The sequence below is a fragment of the Apodemus sylvaticus genome, chromosome 7 (genome assembly GCF_947179515.1).
Source record: "Apodemus sylvaticus chromosome 7, mApoSyl1.1, whole genome shotgun sequence".
In the NCBI taxonomy this organism is placed as follows: Eukaryota; Metazoa; Chordata; class Mammalia; order Rodentia; family Muridae; genus Apodemus; species Apodemus sylvaticus.
Window position 1 is genome coordinate 84,306,163 of NC_067478.1, and position 17,906 is coordinate 84,324,068.

General features: G+C 42.4%; 2 protein-coding genes across 6 annotated transcripts in view; both read left to right on the forward strand.

Annotated features, from left to right (window-relative positions):
• Ube4a (ubiquitination factor E4A) overlaps positions 1 to 3,142 on the forward strand; it is a 44,101-nt gene extending 40,959 nt beyond the window's left edge. For all 5 annotated transcript variants that reach the window (XM_052188487.1, XM_052188486.1, XM_052188490.1 and 2 more), the window contains one exon: positions 233 to 3,142. In XM_052188487.1, the coding sequence (XP_052044447.1) occupies positions 233 to 359 (127 nt within the window). In that variant the 3' untranslated portion in view covers positions 360 to 3,142. The remainder of the gene's footprint in view (positions 1 to 232) is intronic.
• Positions 3,143 to 5,438: 2,296 nt separating this feature from the next.
• Positions 5,439 to 12,391, forward strand: Atp5mg (ATP synthase membrane subunit g). Its single transcript, XM_052188499.1, has 3 exons — positions 5,439 to 5,557; positions 10,855 to 11,015; positions 12,196 to 12,391. The coding sequence occupies exons 1-3, from the start codon at positions 5,506 to 5,508 to the stop codon at positions 12,292 to 12,294; spliced, it is 312 nt and encodes a 103-aa protein (XP_052044459.1). The 5' UTR covers positions 5,439 to 5,505; the 3' UTR covers positions 12,295 to 12,391.
• The last annotated feature ends 5,515 nt before the right edge of the window (positions 12,392 to 17,906 follow it).

Here is a 17,906-nt window from a genome sequence, read left to right on the forward strand (position 1 = left end):
AATGCAGTTGAATCAGGTTTATTATGAGGTAGGGACAGGGTAACTAAAGAAGACTCTCAAACTACGCCCTTTCCATTTCCTTCTTTCTAACCCCAGAGTCAGCTTTGGACTCACAGTTACAATGCACCATGTCTTGGGTCACAGGGCAAGTGGGATGCTCAGATGCTCTGCTCAGCCTTGGGATCTTAGAACTGTCAGAAGTAACTCACTTTTCATTCTTTTCTTGTCCTAGTGACCAAACAGATCCTTTTAACCGTAGTCCCCTTACCATGGACCAGATCCGGCCCAACACAGAACTGAAAGAGAAAATCCAACGGTGGCTCGCAGAGAGGAAGCAACAGAAGGAGCAGCTTGAATAGATGCTGTGAACTCTGCACCAGGAACTGCCCACCCCGGGTGTAAACAGCTGCTGGTGGTTAGGGTTTCTCTCTTTCTGGCTCCGATCCTCTCCTTTTTCTTTTCTGCTTTGATTTGTTGGGTTTTTGTTTGTTTGTTTGTTTGTTTGTTTGTCAGTTTGATTTGGTTTTGGGTTATTTCATTTTTTTGTTGTTTAAATTAGAAAATTGTTTTTGTACAATTATGATAATTACGATTCTCAAGACCTTGTTGTTCCCCTGGCTAACAGGACATTCTCTTCTCGCAGCCCTTTATAAATGATTAATTTTAGCCTTGGCTTTCCTATTTCTCTCGTTTCCTTTTCTATCCTAAAGTATATCAAGTCCAACAACAAAAATGTCCTGCCATTTTTTTCTTTCCCTTTCCAAGTACTGTTCAGACATTTTTTAGTGAGCACTACTTTTAAGTCTATGATGTCAGCTACTTCAGTGACAGTGATAACATCCAAAACTACTGTCCTGTGTATTTACTAGCCCATAAGGTCTAGACTTAAGTACCTGGCCTTACTATAGCTCTGTAATATTACAGAGTAACTTTCCAGATAAATGCAAATACCTTAGGGTGTATATAGATTTTTTTTTTTGGCTGATAGAGAAGATGAGGGAATCTTATACAACATTTGTATTATCTTGTCACTTAAAGATACCATCACAGACACTCCTATGAGGATCTCACCACCAAAAATGTAGCTGCTCGATCTTTCAGTGAGTGACAGTAATATGTGGAACTTGCAGTAAGAGGATAAATAAGAAGCTGTTGGGCCCTTTCCTCTTTTGTGCTTCAAGGACTAGGCCTGGGTAAAATAGGCAATAAATATTCTATCTATATGAAAATGTCATTTTAGGACACTTAATGCAGTGTATTCCATGTGTGTGTTAAACACAGACACTGTGTTCTTTTTTTCACTAGTCTCAATTAAGTGCCACATTATATTGTGTCTTCCCAGGTAAGATTTATGTAGTAGCTGGCAGTGTTTTCTCACTTGTTCTAGTCAGGAAAACCCTAAGACTACAATGTACATAGCTAATATTTGGGCTGTGACCTGGCTTCTAAGAACTGCTTCTCATCTAGCCTTAGTTTATCAATTAACAAGGTAGAGATTAAATTGAAATCTTTCCCCTGGGCCATTTTAAATATCCACTTATCTCTGGGTAGTTAACAAGTGTTCTGCCCCGCTTCTCCAAAGGTTTTGCTCTAAGGCTCAGTACTTTGTGGGATGCTTTTATATCAGTATCAATCACAGTCCAGAGGTGTAAAGGAGAAGAAAATGTGGCTGTGGCTTCTTTTACAAAACATGACTGTTACAAAAGAATATACACACACAAAAGCAGTGTTTCAGTATTCCAACACAAGTTGCTATAAGCATTTTTTGTGTATTTTTTTTCTTGTTGGTATCAACTGGAAACCTTGTGATTAGAGAGAGCATCTTACTCTGGCTATTAAAGAATGTTCCCTGTTGTGAACAGGGAAGCCTCAGGCACATCTGTAAATGCCAAAAGCTTAAGACTGACTCAGTGTACCCCTGGGCCTTTAGATATATGTTGACAGGATTTCTTTTCTTCAAGTGAACTTCATTTCCTGTGTGTAGCATTCTCCTTTCCCTCTCCGAGAATGAACTGCATATGAAGTAAGCTTCTACCTGCTGCTCTTGCTTTTCCAAAGCTAATCTGGGAGGATGCTTTTATGCTCTTATTTGAAAATGAGAGAAGACCCAAGTTTTGCAAGCAAAAACTGGAGGGAAATGGTTACAAGCCCTCCAGAAAACAGTTGTTCCCAGCAGCTTTCGAGCAGATGAGCTCTGTGCTGCCTCTAGTGTCTGTCTGTCTGTCTGTCTGTCTGTCTGTCTTCTGCTTCTGAACTGAACCTTCAGATTGTAAGCCGTTTTTGGCAAGCTTGTGTTTTGTTTTGTTTTTTAAGCTCCTCTGATACTTTTCTATGAATGCCTGTGACGCCACCGAAGCTGCTGAACACCTTTAATCACAAAAGCACGTGTGTAGCTACCGCCACTGTGGTGAGGAACCAAGTGTCCTCTGTGCCTTCTTACCTTCTGTGAACTAATTTAAAGACATCCAGAAAAAAAACTCTAAAGACTTCCATCCTGGTACAATAAGACACATATGTGCATTTGCAAAGGTCAAATGGTGTCTTGTCTGGAATGCCGCAGCAGCTGTAAATCTGTTAGGACTTCCTGACGTACAGAGTTTTACATGATGGCTTTGCTGAAATACTAAAGGAAAGTGAAGACTTCAGTCAGCTCATAACTCACCAAGAGGCTAATACTAAACTTGGAAAATTATTTGGAGTTCAAGCAGTTGTTTGTTTGTTTAATATAGATAGCTTCCCGTTGGGGTGTGAAAACTGAGGGAGTCTGAGAAGCAGCTGAACAGCGCAGGAGAAGGGCCAGGGGCTGCTCGGTGCCACACGCTAAAAGCTTCATGACGCTATTTGGGTTCTGGTTGCTAGGCAGCCATTGGGCAAAGCCTAAGCCTACTGGGTACCGTTACAACCCAGACTGATGCTGCACCGTGGTCATGTGAGGAGATAGTGCACATGGCCTAACTGCTAACTGGGAAAAGAACTTAGAGACAGAAAATGAAGAACAAAACAGCAAAAAGGTTGAACTTGATCAAACTCCATCGACAACTGTATTTGAAACATTCCAGGAAAGTTACTTTTTGTCAGACTTGCCTGGGGGGTGGGGGTTGTTTGCTCAAAACTTGTATTTAATAAATGAGCACCTGACTTACCAGCCTTGTTATCCCTTCATTACAGTCCTGAAAGCTAGTGCTCCCCTCCCCCCAACCCCCCCGCTTCCTGGTGTGGTGTGTGCCTGTAATCCCCACCACTACTGACAGAGGATTGGAAGGCACGGACAGCCTGGCAAGGCTGCCTACTGAGTTCAAAGCCAGTCCAGGTGTCTTACCAAGACATTTCAAAGGAAAGTTTGGTAAAGTTTATCTAGCATATACATTGCTAAATCCAATCCCAGTACCACTGCCCCAGAAAAATAAAAAGCTAGTGACGGTTTCAGAAGTCCCTCTGAAAATCCAGTGGATTTTGCCACTTTCTCAAAGCAAGGTACCAGCAAATGTGTATCACCTGGCTGACCTAACCAGCCCCACTACAGACATCCAGAACAGTGGTTCTCTGTGAGTCACCTAAGACCATCAGAAAACACATATTAACAGTTCATAACAGCAGCAGAATTTCACTTATGAAGGAACAACAAAAAAATAGTTTCATGGCTGGGGTCACCACAACATGAGGAACTGTATTAAAGGGTGGCAGCATTAGGGAGACTGAGAGCCACTACTCCAGAGGCACCCTGGGACTGTCCTCAGAAGACAAGTCTCAAGGAATGCTTATTTATTCTCTAGCTCCTTTATGGCTTCACTCTCCAGCCTAAATAACAGGCTTTTTAATACTTTGCCACCGTGTCCTTATTCCATTTCCATACCTATGACATGCAGGATCTCAGTGTAGGTTAATTTAACCATTACTCTCCGAGACCTAAACTACAGGCAACTGTACAAACCACAAACCTGTAGGCTCCACTGCTGCCCAACCGCTCTTCTCTGTCTCCTGCAGACACTCTGAAATGTAGCCTTGCTCACCCCAAGTTCTCCTGACTCCTGTTTCCTTCTCACTAGGGCATGCGTCAGATTTCTCATCTGGATGATTTTCTCCCTTCATTCCATCTAAGGAAAAGGTTCCACCATTCCCAAACACACTCCTCTACCTGCTTTGCTGTATCCCTGTCCTTGGCTATTCAGTTTCTCCTGAGTTCCACCTTCGTCTTGCGTTGTCTGACTTATATTCTCTTGCTTCTATATTTCTTCATTGCTGTAATCTGGTTTTTAAGGTTTTGAAACCTTTTCTAGCTAATGTCACAGATGTTCATACTGATAATTAGCTGGCCTGTCTTTCCCCCAAATACATTGTCTTACCCTAGTCCAGACTAGCCTGTAACTTCCAATCCTCGGGCTCCTGTATGCTGGTACAACGTGGGTTTCGCCACCCAGGTTATCTTTCCTGCTTTGACTTCACTGTAAGGCAGCTTGTCTCTCCCTCACTGAAATGCGCTTGACTCCTTGATCCCACTTCTTTCTACGTAACCATCCCATCAGTTTTACTTCTAAAGATTGGATTTTTCCAGAACTTGTTCTCCTCATCAAATGTCACTTTCCTATATAGTTTTTGGGTTTTCTGTTTTGGTTGTTGCTTTCATTCATAATGTCAAAGTAACAGCCTTTGGAATTTGTATGTTTTCTTACACACGAGGGATCTCTACGACTTCCCAAATCAGCACCATGCTTAATCTTATGTTCCTTTTTCGTATTTATCTTGCAACTGATGCTCCTTATATGACTATTTAGGAATCTTTTGGTCTCTAAGGGGATAATACCTAAAGCATCCTTCCACTCAATTACAAAATGCCTGGCATAGTGCACACCCTCAACATACATGACTTTCTTCCTCTTGTCCGCACAGCTCCTAGTGGATTATTTGAAAAACCGGATTGGGTCCCAATTCTGATATTGGCTGCGGAGGAAAAACGGAATTATAAAAAAAGGTCAATTAAAGAAGTCGGTGCTTGGGTGAGTCCCATAATGTAACGCCTATGTGGCCCTCAAAGCTCCTATTTGGCCTTGGACCTGCTATGCCTTTAAAGAGAACACATCGGCCCATAAGCATCTTATGAAGCCCTCCAGGCTCGATTTTCATGTTTTCTAAAATGCTGCGAAACTGCCAGCAAGTTAAAGTGGAGATCAAGCCAAGAAAATCAATAACGCATGCGCATTTTCCCACTTCAACGATCTTCCGGGCCGCCATGAATAGCTGACCCAGATAATGCCTGTTCACTGAGGACTCTCATTATTCTCCACGTGTTATCTTGCCTCACTTTTTTATATCTGCGTTTTTACTTGTGCTGAACAAAATAAATTGACTAATGATATGCCATAAACAGGAAAGGGATACCTATATATTTTGAACAGGCACAGAGAAGGGCAGCCTTACCTTGGAAGTAGGGAAGGGGTCCTGCGACGGGTCCTTCCGGGGGTGACATTCAGCGGGTGGTTCGGGGAGACCTACCTTCCACCTTAGACCATGGCCAAGTTCATCCGTAACTTCGCGGAGAAGGCACCGTCGATGGTGGCCGGTGAGTGCGGCCTGGGGGAAGTTCGGGTGGGGAAGGTGTGTGCTGCGGCATCTAGGGGCCCGAGGGCGTCGGGAGGGCCTCCAGGAGGCAACTGTAAGGCCGCAGCCTCGCCTGGCTTGCCCCCGGCTGCTTAGGGCGCACAAACTGCTGGGTCTAACCGCTGCCGGGAAGTGGGTGGGCGGTGCGATTCTGCCCAGCCTCAGTCCGCCGTGAACGCTAAGACGCCCCCTTACCGTCTTGGGAGAGCTGGGAGGGGAGGACGGTAACGGGAGAGGTCTCACATCAGCCCGCATAGCTGATCTGGGTCTCAGCGAAGTATTTGAAAGTCATCGGAAAACTTAAAAAACGGCGAGAGATCTTTGAAAGTTATGTTTGTTTACCATCCTGGTCAGATCCTAGAGAATTCTGCGTCTGACGAAGGGAATTAAAGACGTGGGGATGAATATCCCCTCCCCAGTCAGTATAGAAAGCGATGCCTGTCAGCAGTCGTCTTCAGAACGTTGGCTTGGCATTCGTCGGGTTTTGTTTGGAAATTCTGGCAGACAGCGGTCTCTCAGATAAGCACTGACTAGTTGCAAGCCTGAGCAGTATATTCAATCGATACAGTTCTCTTCTGAATAGAAAATTATTTGTATCTCTGAAGCAGGAGATTAAGTTTACATTTCCTCCTTTTTGTATTAAGTAGTTGAAGGTCCGATTTCAAAATGTTCAAATTTGATTATAAACTGTGAACTGAAGGGAGAATCTTTTTTCAAAGATTTATTTATATAAGTACACTGTAGCTGTCTTCAGACACACCAGAAGAAGGCATCAGATCCCATTACAGATGGTGGTGAGCCACCATGTGGTTGCTGGAAGAGCAATTAGTGCTCTTAACCGCTGAGCCATCTCTCCAGCTCTCGAAAGTGGAATTTTAAAAACTTATAATTTTGAGCTTTCGAACCTGTTTGCTGTGTTTGGATATTTAGTAATTTTTTTCTCCCTTAAAGTGCCAGAGTCTATAAATACCGGATTCCTTCCTACGGAACCAGAGGCTGCCAATAACTGTTTTCCAAAGAATTTCTTTAGTAAAATCATTAGCTGATTCCCAGCAACATGCCACAGTTCTTAAAGCAGCACAACCAAACGGCCTTGATATTTGGCTTTGATGGTTTGAGGTGCTATTTTTAATATTTCATAGGGAATATTTTCCCAGCTGTATCTTTCAGGTAGCCTGTACTCAGGAATTTAAAACTAGTTTTATTGATAAAATCCAAAATGAAAGACAATACCAAGGTAAACATTGGTCATTAAACAATGTAAACCCTTTCCACTGTTATAATTGTAAAATAACTTGTTCTTCCAGAAATACTGAAAAATGAGGGCTCTGATGAGACAGAATGTTAAGTAGATTTTGCTCTACAGCATAGGCTGGTGTTTTGTTTTGTTTTTAAAGATTTATTTTCTGTATGTATATTAGTAGACTGTAGCTGTCTCCAGACACACCAGAAAAGGGCATTGGAGCCCATTACAAATGTTTGTGAGCCACCATGTGGTTGCTGGGAATTGAACTCAGGACCTCTGGAAGAGCAGCCAGTGCTCTTAACCACTGAGCCATCTCTCCAGCCCAGGCTGAATGTTAAAGTATTTGATACTGACTACTGGCTAGATCTTTCAGTTCCCCAGGGCATGTAGCTTAAAGAAAGAAGTCAGTAATTATTATCATACTTCTCCCAGAAAGGTCAAAGTCTGTGTTTTTTTGTTTTTTGTTTGGCTTTTGTTTCTCTTCCCCGTAACTAAGCTGTAAATTTTATTTATGTTTCACCTGCTTCTCTATTCATATCTTTTGAGCCTATGTCCCAATCTCGGTGTTGACTTAAAACTCTATCTCCAGTCTCCCCTTTCTTATATCTGATCTCTACTTCCATGATCTGGCCACTTGGAGGTGTCTGCCTACATATCCTGAAGAATGTTCTTCAAACTGGTTATCTTGGGTTTCTCTGATGATTAGCCTGGAATTAGGGATTCTAAGAACAAGAACCATGGGGGTTAGAAAGATGGCTCAGTGGTTAAGAGCAGTGACTGCTCTTCCAGAGGTCCTGAGTTCAATTCCCAGCAACCACATGGTGGCTCACAACTATCTGTAATGGGATCTGATGCCCTCTTCTGGTGTGTCTGAAGACAGCTACAGTGTACTCATAGAAAATAAATAAATAAATCTTTAAAAGAAAACAAAAAAGGAACAAGAACCACAGAGAAGGTGCACCTTAATGAGGTATTAAAAGATCTGTGATAGTCGTGCCCATCTATTGAGCTAACATGGCCTTCCACTATAAAACTACTGCTTGCACTTTCTGTACCTGTTTTTATTGGGGGGGGTTGGTGGTCATACATTTGTGTAATAAATTTAGTAATTTTCATGTGCACACCTCCCTCTCCTGGAATTCTCAGCAACTCCACACCTTACCTTTATCCACCCACTCCTCAGAAAAGAACATTATAGTGACATACTAGTAGTGAACAGCCTTGTGTGTCTATACCTATTCTTTACAAGCAAGTAACCAGAGCAGGAGGGTTTTCTGTTGGGTGAGTCCATTTTCTACACACAAACACACACACACACACACACACACACACACACACACGTGGGTTTATTTATTTATTTTTGGTTTTTTGGATTTTTCGAGACAGGGTTTCTCTGTATAGCCCTGGCTGTCCTGGAACTCATTCTGTAGACCAGGCTGGCCTCGAACTCAGAAATCTGCCTGCCTCTGCCTCCCAGAGTGCTGGGATTACAGGCGTGCACCACCACTGCCCAGCCATTTTCTACATATATTAAGTGGAATTCTATAAGAAAGATCTGTCTCTACACTGTTTCTCTCCACCACCACCCCCTTGTCTGTTATTTCAATTGTACATTGCACTGGCTCTTTTAAATTTATTTCATACTTCTTGTATCTAATTCTATGTTGTTTATTGCTGAGATTGTGCCAGCCTTGGTAGTCTGTGGTACTTCTGCCTGCCCCCTTTGGTATGCCTTCTTAGTTGTTGGTTCTATGTGATAAGTCATCTTTTTCTCTGCCCAGGCTTACTTAGCCTTGGCCATTTCTTCAAGGAGCTCTGGGTCCTTTTATTAAACAGTGGAATTCACAAATTACTGGCTAGGTTCTGGGTTTGTTCTTTGCTGTTATAGTCCATTCAAAGTCCTCTCAGTGGACGGGTGTTTGAGTTTAGTTTCATTTGCTGTGCTAAAACACCATGACTGAGCTGGAGAGATGGCTCAGCGATTAGGAGCACTGACTGCTCTTCCAGAGGTCCTAAGTTCAATTTCCAGCAGCCAACCATTTGTAATGCTGTAATGGGATCCATTGCCTTCTTCTGGTGTGTCTGAGGACAGTGACGGTGTACTCACATACATAAAATAAATAAAATCTTTAAAACAACAACAAAAACCCCACCATGCCCAGAGGCAGTAACATGGGGAGGAGTGGCACCCCCTAAGTGAGATGGATCCTCTCACATCAGTCACCAGGGAAGAACATGCACCACAGGCCAAACCGGTCAGGGCATTTTCCAGTTGAGAGGTTCCTTTTTGGTTTTTGGGGTTTTAGTTTTGGTAGGTTGGTTGTGTGTGTGTCTTTTGTTTTTGAGACAGGGTTTCTCTGTGTAGCCTTGGCTGTCCTGGAATCATTCTGTAGACCAGGCTGGCCTCAAACTCTCAAAACACTCATACACAAAATAAATCCTTTTTTTGTTTTTTAAGATTTATTTTATGTATGTGAGTACACTGTTTCTGTCTTCAGACACATCAGAAGAGGGCATCGGATCCCATTACAGTTGGTTGTGAGCCACTATGTGGTTGCTAGGAATTGAACTCAGGACCTCTGGAAGAGAAGTCAGTGCTCTTGTTGTTATTTTGTAAGAGATTTATTTATTATGTAAGTACACTGTAGCTGACGTCAGACACTCCAGAAGAGGGCATCAGATCTTGTTACAGATGGTTGTGAGCCACCATGTGGTTGCTGGGATTTGAACTCAAGACCTTCATAAGAGCAGTCAGTGCTCTTAACCACTGAGCCATCTCCAAAAAAAATCACACACACACACACACCCAAAAAAATCTTTGAAATCGAATAAATAAATAAGCCGAGTGGTGGCAGCAGAGGCAGGTAGATCTCTGTGAATTTAAGGCCAGCCTCGTCTACAGAATGAGTTCCAGGATGGCCAGGGCTGCAGAGAAAACCTGTTTAGAAAAAAAATGAATGACTGCGTGCATGATTGATTTTGTGCCCCTCTATGTACATACATATAATTCTAATCCAGCAGCATCAGATTCCTGCTCCCTCGCATGCATCTCTGTTTTTATATTCGTTTCTGTCTCTGTCTGCTATAACTTCAGTCCAAGATCTTGTACATGTACTACCACTGAGCTACATCCCCAGACCCTGTGTTAATTTTGCTTCTGCTAAATTCGCTGATTTGAAATAGTGACTCCATCAAAGAATATGTGCCTAATAGCAATTCTAGGTTGGTTTGGTTTGGTTTTCAAGATAGTGTTTTTCTGTGAGGCCTTGACTGTCCCTGAACTCATCTGTAGACCAGGCTGGCCTTGAACTCACAGAGCTCCGCCTGCCTCTGCCTCCTTAGTACTGGGATTAGGTTAAAGGCATGAGCCACCACCAACCACCCAGTGCAGATTGTAGTTTTGATTGTTCTTACCACTACATGTAAAGTTTATATGTATCAAGTGCACTGTTTGAAAGGGGAGCAGCTGCACTCTGGTAAGAGAGATTTAAGCCAGCACATATTGCTAAGGATACCAAAAATGAATGGATGCTAATTGGTATAATTCCATCTGGACTTGTGGCCAATACTGTGATGAGCCTCAATCTTAATAGCATTAAAAGAATGCTATTCTACATAGCTTCTTCCCCTTCTGGACTCCTTCTCTTCAAAATCTGGTGTTTCTACAAAGAAAAATATGCTTTTGTCTTTCTTTGCAAATATAGCTATAAGTAACTTTACACTTAATTAGATTTGCCATTCAAAGATGAGTCACAGTACTAGCTGGCCACTAGTGCGTCCTGACATAATGAATGGCTTAGAGCTTCCTGCCTGGCCGAGCGTCCTGTGACACAGGTGCTCTGCATCTTTAAAGCCTCTTGTTACCAGGGAGCAGCAGCTCTGACTTCACACTGGGTGCACACTTAGTTCAAGTGGATGTGATACATGAGTAAATATTTGTGTCCAGCCGCACATCTGCTGCTTTCCATCTCTAGTGAGTTCATCTTGGGGTTTTGTTTTGTTTTGTTTTCCAGCTGCTGTGACTTACTCGAAGCCTCGATTGGCCACATTTTGGCACTACGCCAAGGTTGAGCTGGTTCCCCCAACCCCTGGTGAAATCCCTACAGCTATTCAGAGTATGAAAAAAATAATTCAAAGTGCTAAAACTGGTAGCTTCAAACACCTTACAGTTAAGGTAACTACGTGCTAAATGGAAAAGTATGTTTGTGATTGAAAAATAGCTTCCCTGGGGATATTTCCAGTTCTTTTGATTAATGTATGTATTTTCCAATAAGGCAAACTGCAACATGAGAGATTATCTTTTTTGACTGCCAAGAAAAGATTTTCTTTTCTCATTTTGTCATCTGGATAGAAGTAATCCAGCTGTTCTTTGTCTTGGTATAGTTGTTGTTGTGGAGCAAAAAGGTGAGTGTCCCAGATAACTGGGAACCTCACCTTCCTTCCTAATGTCAGCAAATATTTATGATGACATAGTTCTCGGGCTTTGTTTTCTTTTTAGTCCTAGAATTATCTCCATTTCAGCTAACGACATCTCAAGTTATTAGGAAGAACAAAAATGCCAAATTCTGGGTTTTCAGATTTCATGTAGATTAAAGACTATAAGAATTGAAATTTGACTTTTAAGTACGCCTGATGCCTAGTAACTGCTGTGGCCAGAACCTTTGCCTGGGACAGGGTGACAGTCAGGAGGACTTCATTAGGAATGAGGAAAATGACCTCCAAAAATGCCTTTATTGATAGTAGTAAAAGGGTCCACTTTGTTTATAGAAATTTTTTTTCCCTGACTAGAGTTTACCTGAAACAATGCTTCTTTCTAGAGCCATGTGTGGTTTGCTTTTATTTTTTGTTTTTTGTTTTTGTTTTTCTTGTTGGTCAGGAACATAAAATGGATACTGAGTACTTGGAAAAAATTAAACCAAATGATAGTGAAAGAGGAAGAAAACAGAGCCCTCATCTTAGACAGAAGTATCTGTTCAGAGAGAAGCCTTCCTATGAATTCTCTGTCTAATGTGTGAGCCACTTCCAGGATGTGGGTTGTTTTAGGACCCATAAATTGTCTCATAAAATAATAATGAAAGGGTTAAGCCAGTTCAGGCCTTTAAAGATCTCTTTGAAACAGTTTATAAGCTCAGGACCGTTTGCCTAACAAAATTGACAGTTCAAGGCTCTCAGAAGTTGAACATTGAATATCAGTAATTCCTAGCTTGGGCTAAAACTCTTCTGTAGTTTTAAATGACATCCTTATATTCTGTTATCCTGAGAGAGAACAGTTTCAAATATGTGTTGGGTTTTTTTGTTTGTTTGTTTGTTTGTTTTTAAAGTACCTTAAAATTTGTGCTTTTTTTCTTTTCCAGGAAGCTGTGCTGAATGGTTTGGTGGCCACTGAGGTGTGGATGTGGTTTTTTGTCGGAGAGATCATAGGCAAACGTGGCATTGTTGGCTATGATGTTTGAAGACCAATCTTTAACTTCCCATTTGAGTTCTTATTTGAATGTTCTTGGACCATGTGTAATAGGACTGCTATCTGAATAAAATACTAGGTGTCAAATAGCAGTGTTTCTCTGTCAAATGCTGCACAGTCATAGTATTTCCTGATAGTAAGTTGAGTTGTCTTTGGCTTTGTTATATTGATACAGGATTAAGTGTATGTCTGTTTAACCTGCAGTTAGGAAAAGCAGATGTGAATATATCAACCTGGTACATGAATTTGTGATGATTAAAATTTTAATTCAAAGGTTTAAATTCAAAGCCGGGCAGTAGTGGTGTCACACACCTTTAATCCCAGCACTCAGGAAGCAGAGACAGGTGATCTCTGAGTTTGAGGCCAGCCAGATCTACCCCTACAGAGCAAGTTCAGGACAGTCAGAGAGCTACACAGAGAAACTTTTGTCTCACCCACCCACCAAAAAAAAAAAACAAAAAAAAAAACAAAAGAACAAAAACAAAACAAAACACATATCTGTAAACCTAGTAGTTGGGAGGTAGAGTTGGGAGGCTCACTACACAGTTTCAGGTCAGTAATGGTTATACAACGAACTCTTATCTCTAAAAAAGAGGCCAAAAATGTAAGCAGGTATAGTGCATATACCCAACAACAGAAGAGACTGACATAAGATCACTTGAGTTGCCGGGCAGTGGTGGCGCATGCCTTTAATCCCAGCACTTGGGAGGCAGGGGCAGGTGAATTTCTGGTCTACAGAGTGAGTTCCAGGACAGCCTGGGATACACAGAGAAACCCTATCTCAGGGGGGAAAAAAATCACTTGAGTTGAAGAGTTCAAGGCCAGCCTAAATGTGTAATGGTACTTTGTCCCACAAGGACATATGGGAGAGAGGCAGGAGTTTAAGGCCAACCTGAGCAATGAGAGACCTGGTCTCATAAACAGTAATTACAAAAAAAAAAAAATTAAATTATTTTTCAACAGTTCTGTAAAGATGTTGATGGCACTTCTCAAATTGAATATTTGCATCCTCAAGAAGGAAAAAGGCAGCGTTCTTAGACACATGATTATAACACCTTTGATGGTAGAGCAGGGTAAAGGACCCAGGTAACAGGATGGTCTGGTCTGGCGGCATGTACCTCTCTCTCATCCTAGTGCTCAGGAGGCAGGGGCAGGGAGGTCTCTGAGTTCAGAGCCATTCTGGCATGCCACATTCAGTTCCTGTACAGCCACGACTGTATAGACAGATCCTATCTCTTTAAAAAATAATCTAGCTGGGATGCAGTATTAATCTGATTTTGTGGTTCTTATAGCATTGCAAGATCCATTAGATAGTTAACAGTTACAGCAGTGTCATCCAAGGGTCTAAGTGGCTAAAATAGTGTCTAGCATCAGTTTGTCTTGTGGAGCGACTCCTGAGGATGTTAGAAGAGGTACTGACCCAGTGTTGCCCCTGCTGCAAACCCTGCAGTCTCTGGTTGGCTCAGGGGTGTGATTCTAATCATTCTTAATCTTTAGAGAAAGTCATATGGCCCACAGTACAGTAGTGTTTAGCTTTTGTCCTTTTAATCCCACAATTACATCCTGCAAACACTGCTTCTATACCTTAATGAAGAAACTGTAGCTCTTCTCTGAGCAGCAGGGTCTTTATGAAGACTGCTCCTTTTCTGAAATATAAAGTAATGTTCAAAGGAACACAAGTGATCAGAACTAAAACCACCTGTTTCTGGAAGTATCCCACCATTTAAATTGCATAGCAAAGGACTGTAGAGATACTTCTATGACAATTTAGGTGAATTTCTTTTCCATGTAGTGTATGACTATTAAAGCTAATCAGAAGAAAAACACAACAAAGAATTCAGCCGTGCCTGCTGTAACCTAAACTCAAGTGGGTTGTACTATGTAATGCTCCTTTTTAAAGCAACAGTCACAGCAGAAGACAGTCTTTTCTACTATTTCCTTCTTCCCCACAACACCTCTGTGACTCACACTGTGTGTCTGCATTTTCTTAGATTAAAATAGCAGTGGGCTGCTTGTATCGATCACTGGATTTCACCAGGCTTCCTGCCCATATCGCTTCCACGTACCTTGCCCCCTAGCAGAGAACTGTTTGGAGTTTCATGGGATTTGTGAATACTGATTGCTTGATTTTCATTGTAGTTCAATTGTTTCTGTGTAACAGCTAAGATCTGAGTACTTCCTAAGCATAGAAACCTGTTGAAGACTGTTTGTTCCCTGTTCTGAGAGCTCTTTCTGGTTGTATGATGAGGACAGTGGAAGATAAACTTGAAAGAAGTTAACCCAGACTATGTTGAGAAGATGAACCAAAACAGGCTTTCCAGAGATAACCTAAAGAAAACCTCAAGACTGTGGTAGGAGGTTTAAGAGTATGAGGCCAGTCTAGGTTACTTAGAGGATTCAAGAATGGAGTAGGGTATGTAAGCTATTCTATGGAGGAAAAAAAGTGGGCATGCCAGCAGGGGAAGTGGAACTGGATGGCCAAAGGTCAAGGCTTGAAGAGAAGAAACATCAGTTAAGAGCACTGGCTGGTCTTCCAGAGGTTCAATTCCCAGCACCTACATGGCAGCTAACAATCATCTTTAACAAGTTCCAGGGGATCCAGTGCCCTCTTCTGGCCTCTGGACATAGTGAACATGAAATGTAGGCAAAAATATTCATATACATTTTAAAAAAAAAATAGGCCCAGCACTCTGGGAGGCAGAGGCAGGTGGATTTCTGAGTTCGAGGCCAGCCTGGTCCACAGAGTGAGTTCCAGGACAGCCAGGGCTATACAGAGAAACCCTGTCTCCAAAAAAAACCAAAAAAACAACAAAACAAAAAATCAAAAAAAAATAAGTATTGTGTGACAAAACTTTTCATGAGGAGATACAACACACATTTACTTACCCCAGATAGGAATTTCATGACAGACCCAAATAAGGATACCACTGAAGTCTAACTTGGCAAACAAATGAATTCTATTGGGGTTACTTATATGAGCAAAAATGACTCAAAATGGCATCACCAAGGCCCACTGCCACATGGCTAACAGACGCTGGGAAACCTACAGCATACTGCAGCAGGTTGGAAAGTGTTCTTGCCAGGCTGATAATGAGTTGGTTGGTCTCATTTAGTCTAAAACTTCAGGCGGGTAATGGTTTGATCTAGAAGTCTTTCCAGTTCAGTTCCTTCCATCTGAGGAGCTCTTAACTTTCATTATTAACTCTGGCAGGGAGAAGCCTAGTGAATCTGGTCAGTTTCAGGGACTTCTGAAACTTTTAAGTTGTTTACCTTCCTGCATAAGGAGCTTCCCTGTGGGGTGCAGTGTTTCAATCTAGATAAAATTTCCACTACAAGAGTCAGGATCATATTTGGCTCTGTAGCAAGAAGACTGACATGAAAAGGTAACACACATCCCTTAAATTTCTGGGATTCTGGCTTAGTGGGCATTCTGGAAGAACACTAGTACATCTGAGATAGTATGTAGGGGACAGTGGTAAGACGATAGCATGTTGAGAAGAACGTGAAATATATTTTATGCCACATTAAGGATTGCACTGCCTGGAGCTGGGTATGGTGGCTCACTTTTAATCCCAACCTTCTGGAGGCAGAGGCAAGTGGATCTCTTAAGTTTGAAGCCAGCCTGGGCTACAGAATGCATTTCAAAACAACCAGAGCTACATAGACCCTGTCCCCCCCCCCAAAAAAAAAGGAAGGAAAAAAACTACACTGCTTAGTTATATACTATTAGGAAATGCTGCAGAGGCATAGGTGGAAGGATCATGATTTTGAGGCTAGCCTGGGCTATATCATGGAGCCAGTAAGATGACTCAATGGGTAAAGGAACTTGCCACCAAACCTCATGTTCAACCCCTGAAATACTCACGGTAGGAGGGGAGATGTAACTTCTGCAAGTTATCCACTGACCTCATGTGTCGAGCCATACTCAGCTGCCAACACGTTTTTGTTTTCTAGGAAAAGGATTGAATTGGGACTGGAGATGTAGCTCAGTTGGTAGAAGTCTTGCCTAGCACACTCAGAGCCTTGGGCTCCATTCCCTGAATTGCATAAACCAGGCCTGTGGCCCACAGCGTGGAATGTAAGCTCTTGAGAGGTAGTTAGATCAGAAGTTTGGAGTCCTGCCTGGCTACATAGGAAGCTTGAGACCAACCTGGGATGCATGACTCAACACATTGACTGAATCCAGCCAGGTGGGTGGCACTCTTAAGGCCATGGCTCAAGGCTTAGGCGGAAGGATCAAGAGCTGAAGACCAGCTTAAGTTACCCGCTGGCTCAAGTCCAGTCTGAGCTACATGGTGAGACCCTTTCTCAGAGTGCAACTACTGTTCGTACGGCTAAGAATGTAGCTTAGTGACAGTGCTTGTCTATCAAACTCAGCCCTGAGCTTGATCCCTAACACCAGAAAACGAAATCCCAGTATTTGAATAACAGTAAAGACAAAGTTATTTGAAAAAAGGATTTTATCAAGTTGGAATGGTAGTGCTCGCCTCTTGGAAAACAGACACAGCTAGATCTCTGTGTGTTAAAGGCAGTTCTGGTCTATAAATTCCATGACAGCCAGGGCTACATAATAGTGAGGCCCTGTTTTTGTTTGTTTGGGGGTTTTGGGTTTTCTTTTTTGTTGTTGTTGTTGTTTTCTTTTTTTATTTAAAAAAGAAAGTAACAAGAGACACTGTGAGCAGGCAATTTCAGTTTTCTATGACAAAAGCTAGGGTAGACAGCATAGTGTGCCCTGCATCTACCAGTCTGTAAAGAGAAAGCACGAGGGAGACGGGAACTTCTGCAGCACGCAACAGTTACATCAGCAATGGTCACTCAGCGATACCTGCAAAATCAACAGTGTCAGTAAATAGCAAAGGCTATGTTTTTTAGTTGCCTTTTTCATTTTTGTAGACATTTTCTTTTCTTTTATGTGTAGGCATGTTTTGCCTTCATGTTTTTATGTGCCCAGTACTCAAGGAGGTCCAAAAGGAGCATCAGATCTCCTGGAATTAGGGTTACAGAGGGCTGGAGCCACCATGCTTGTGCTGGGAACCAAACCCAGGTCCCCTAGAAATCAGCAAGCCATCTTAACTACTGAGCCATCTCTCCATCCTCTGAATCTTTCATTATTTGAAGACTAACATGAAGCCAAGCGTGGTGCTGAACACTTGTGATTCCAGCAGTTAGGAGGCAGAAGCCAGTGGGGCAGTGAGACTGCTAGGAGAGCGAAGGTTGGGGTACAGCTCAGTAAGAGAGAGCCTGCCTAGTATGAATCAGGCCCTGGGTTTGCTCGCCAGCGCCCTCCAAAGAGGCAGGAGGAAGGGGGAGCAGCTATCTGTGCTGCGTGTCCTCTACTCTGTGCTATCTCTATTATTTTTCTTTGGGTAACAAACTGTTCTCACTTGGTCATCTCTTACATACCTAAGTCTTCTGTGTATTCCTCACTCATTTGGTTGTTGTTGCTGTTGCTGTTGCTGTTGTTGTTGTTTGGGGTTTTGTTTTCTTTGGTGGATGTTATCTCGTTTGTTAGATTATAGTCTCACTATGTAGCCCAGGGCTGACGTGGAGCTCACAGCAATCCACCTCCCTCTGCTCTCGAGTGCTGGGATTAAAGTCGTGTGC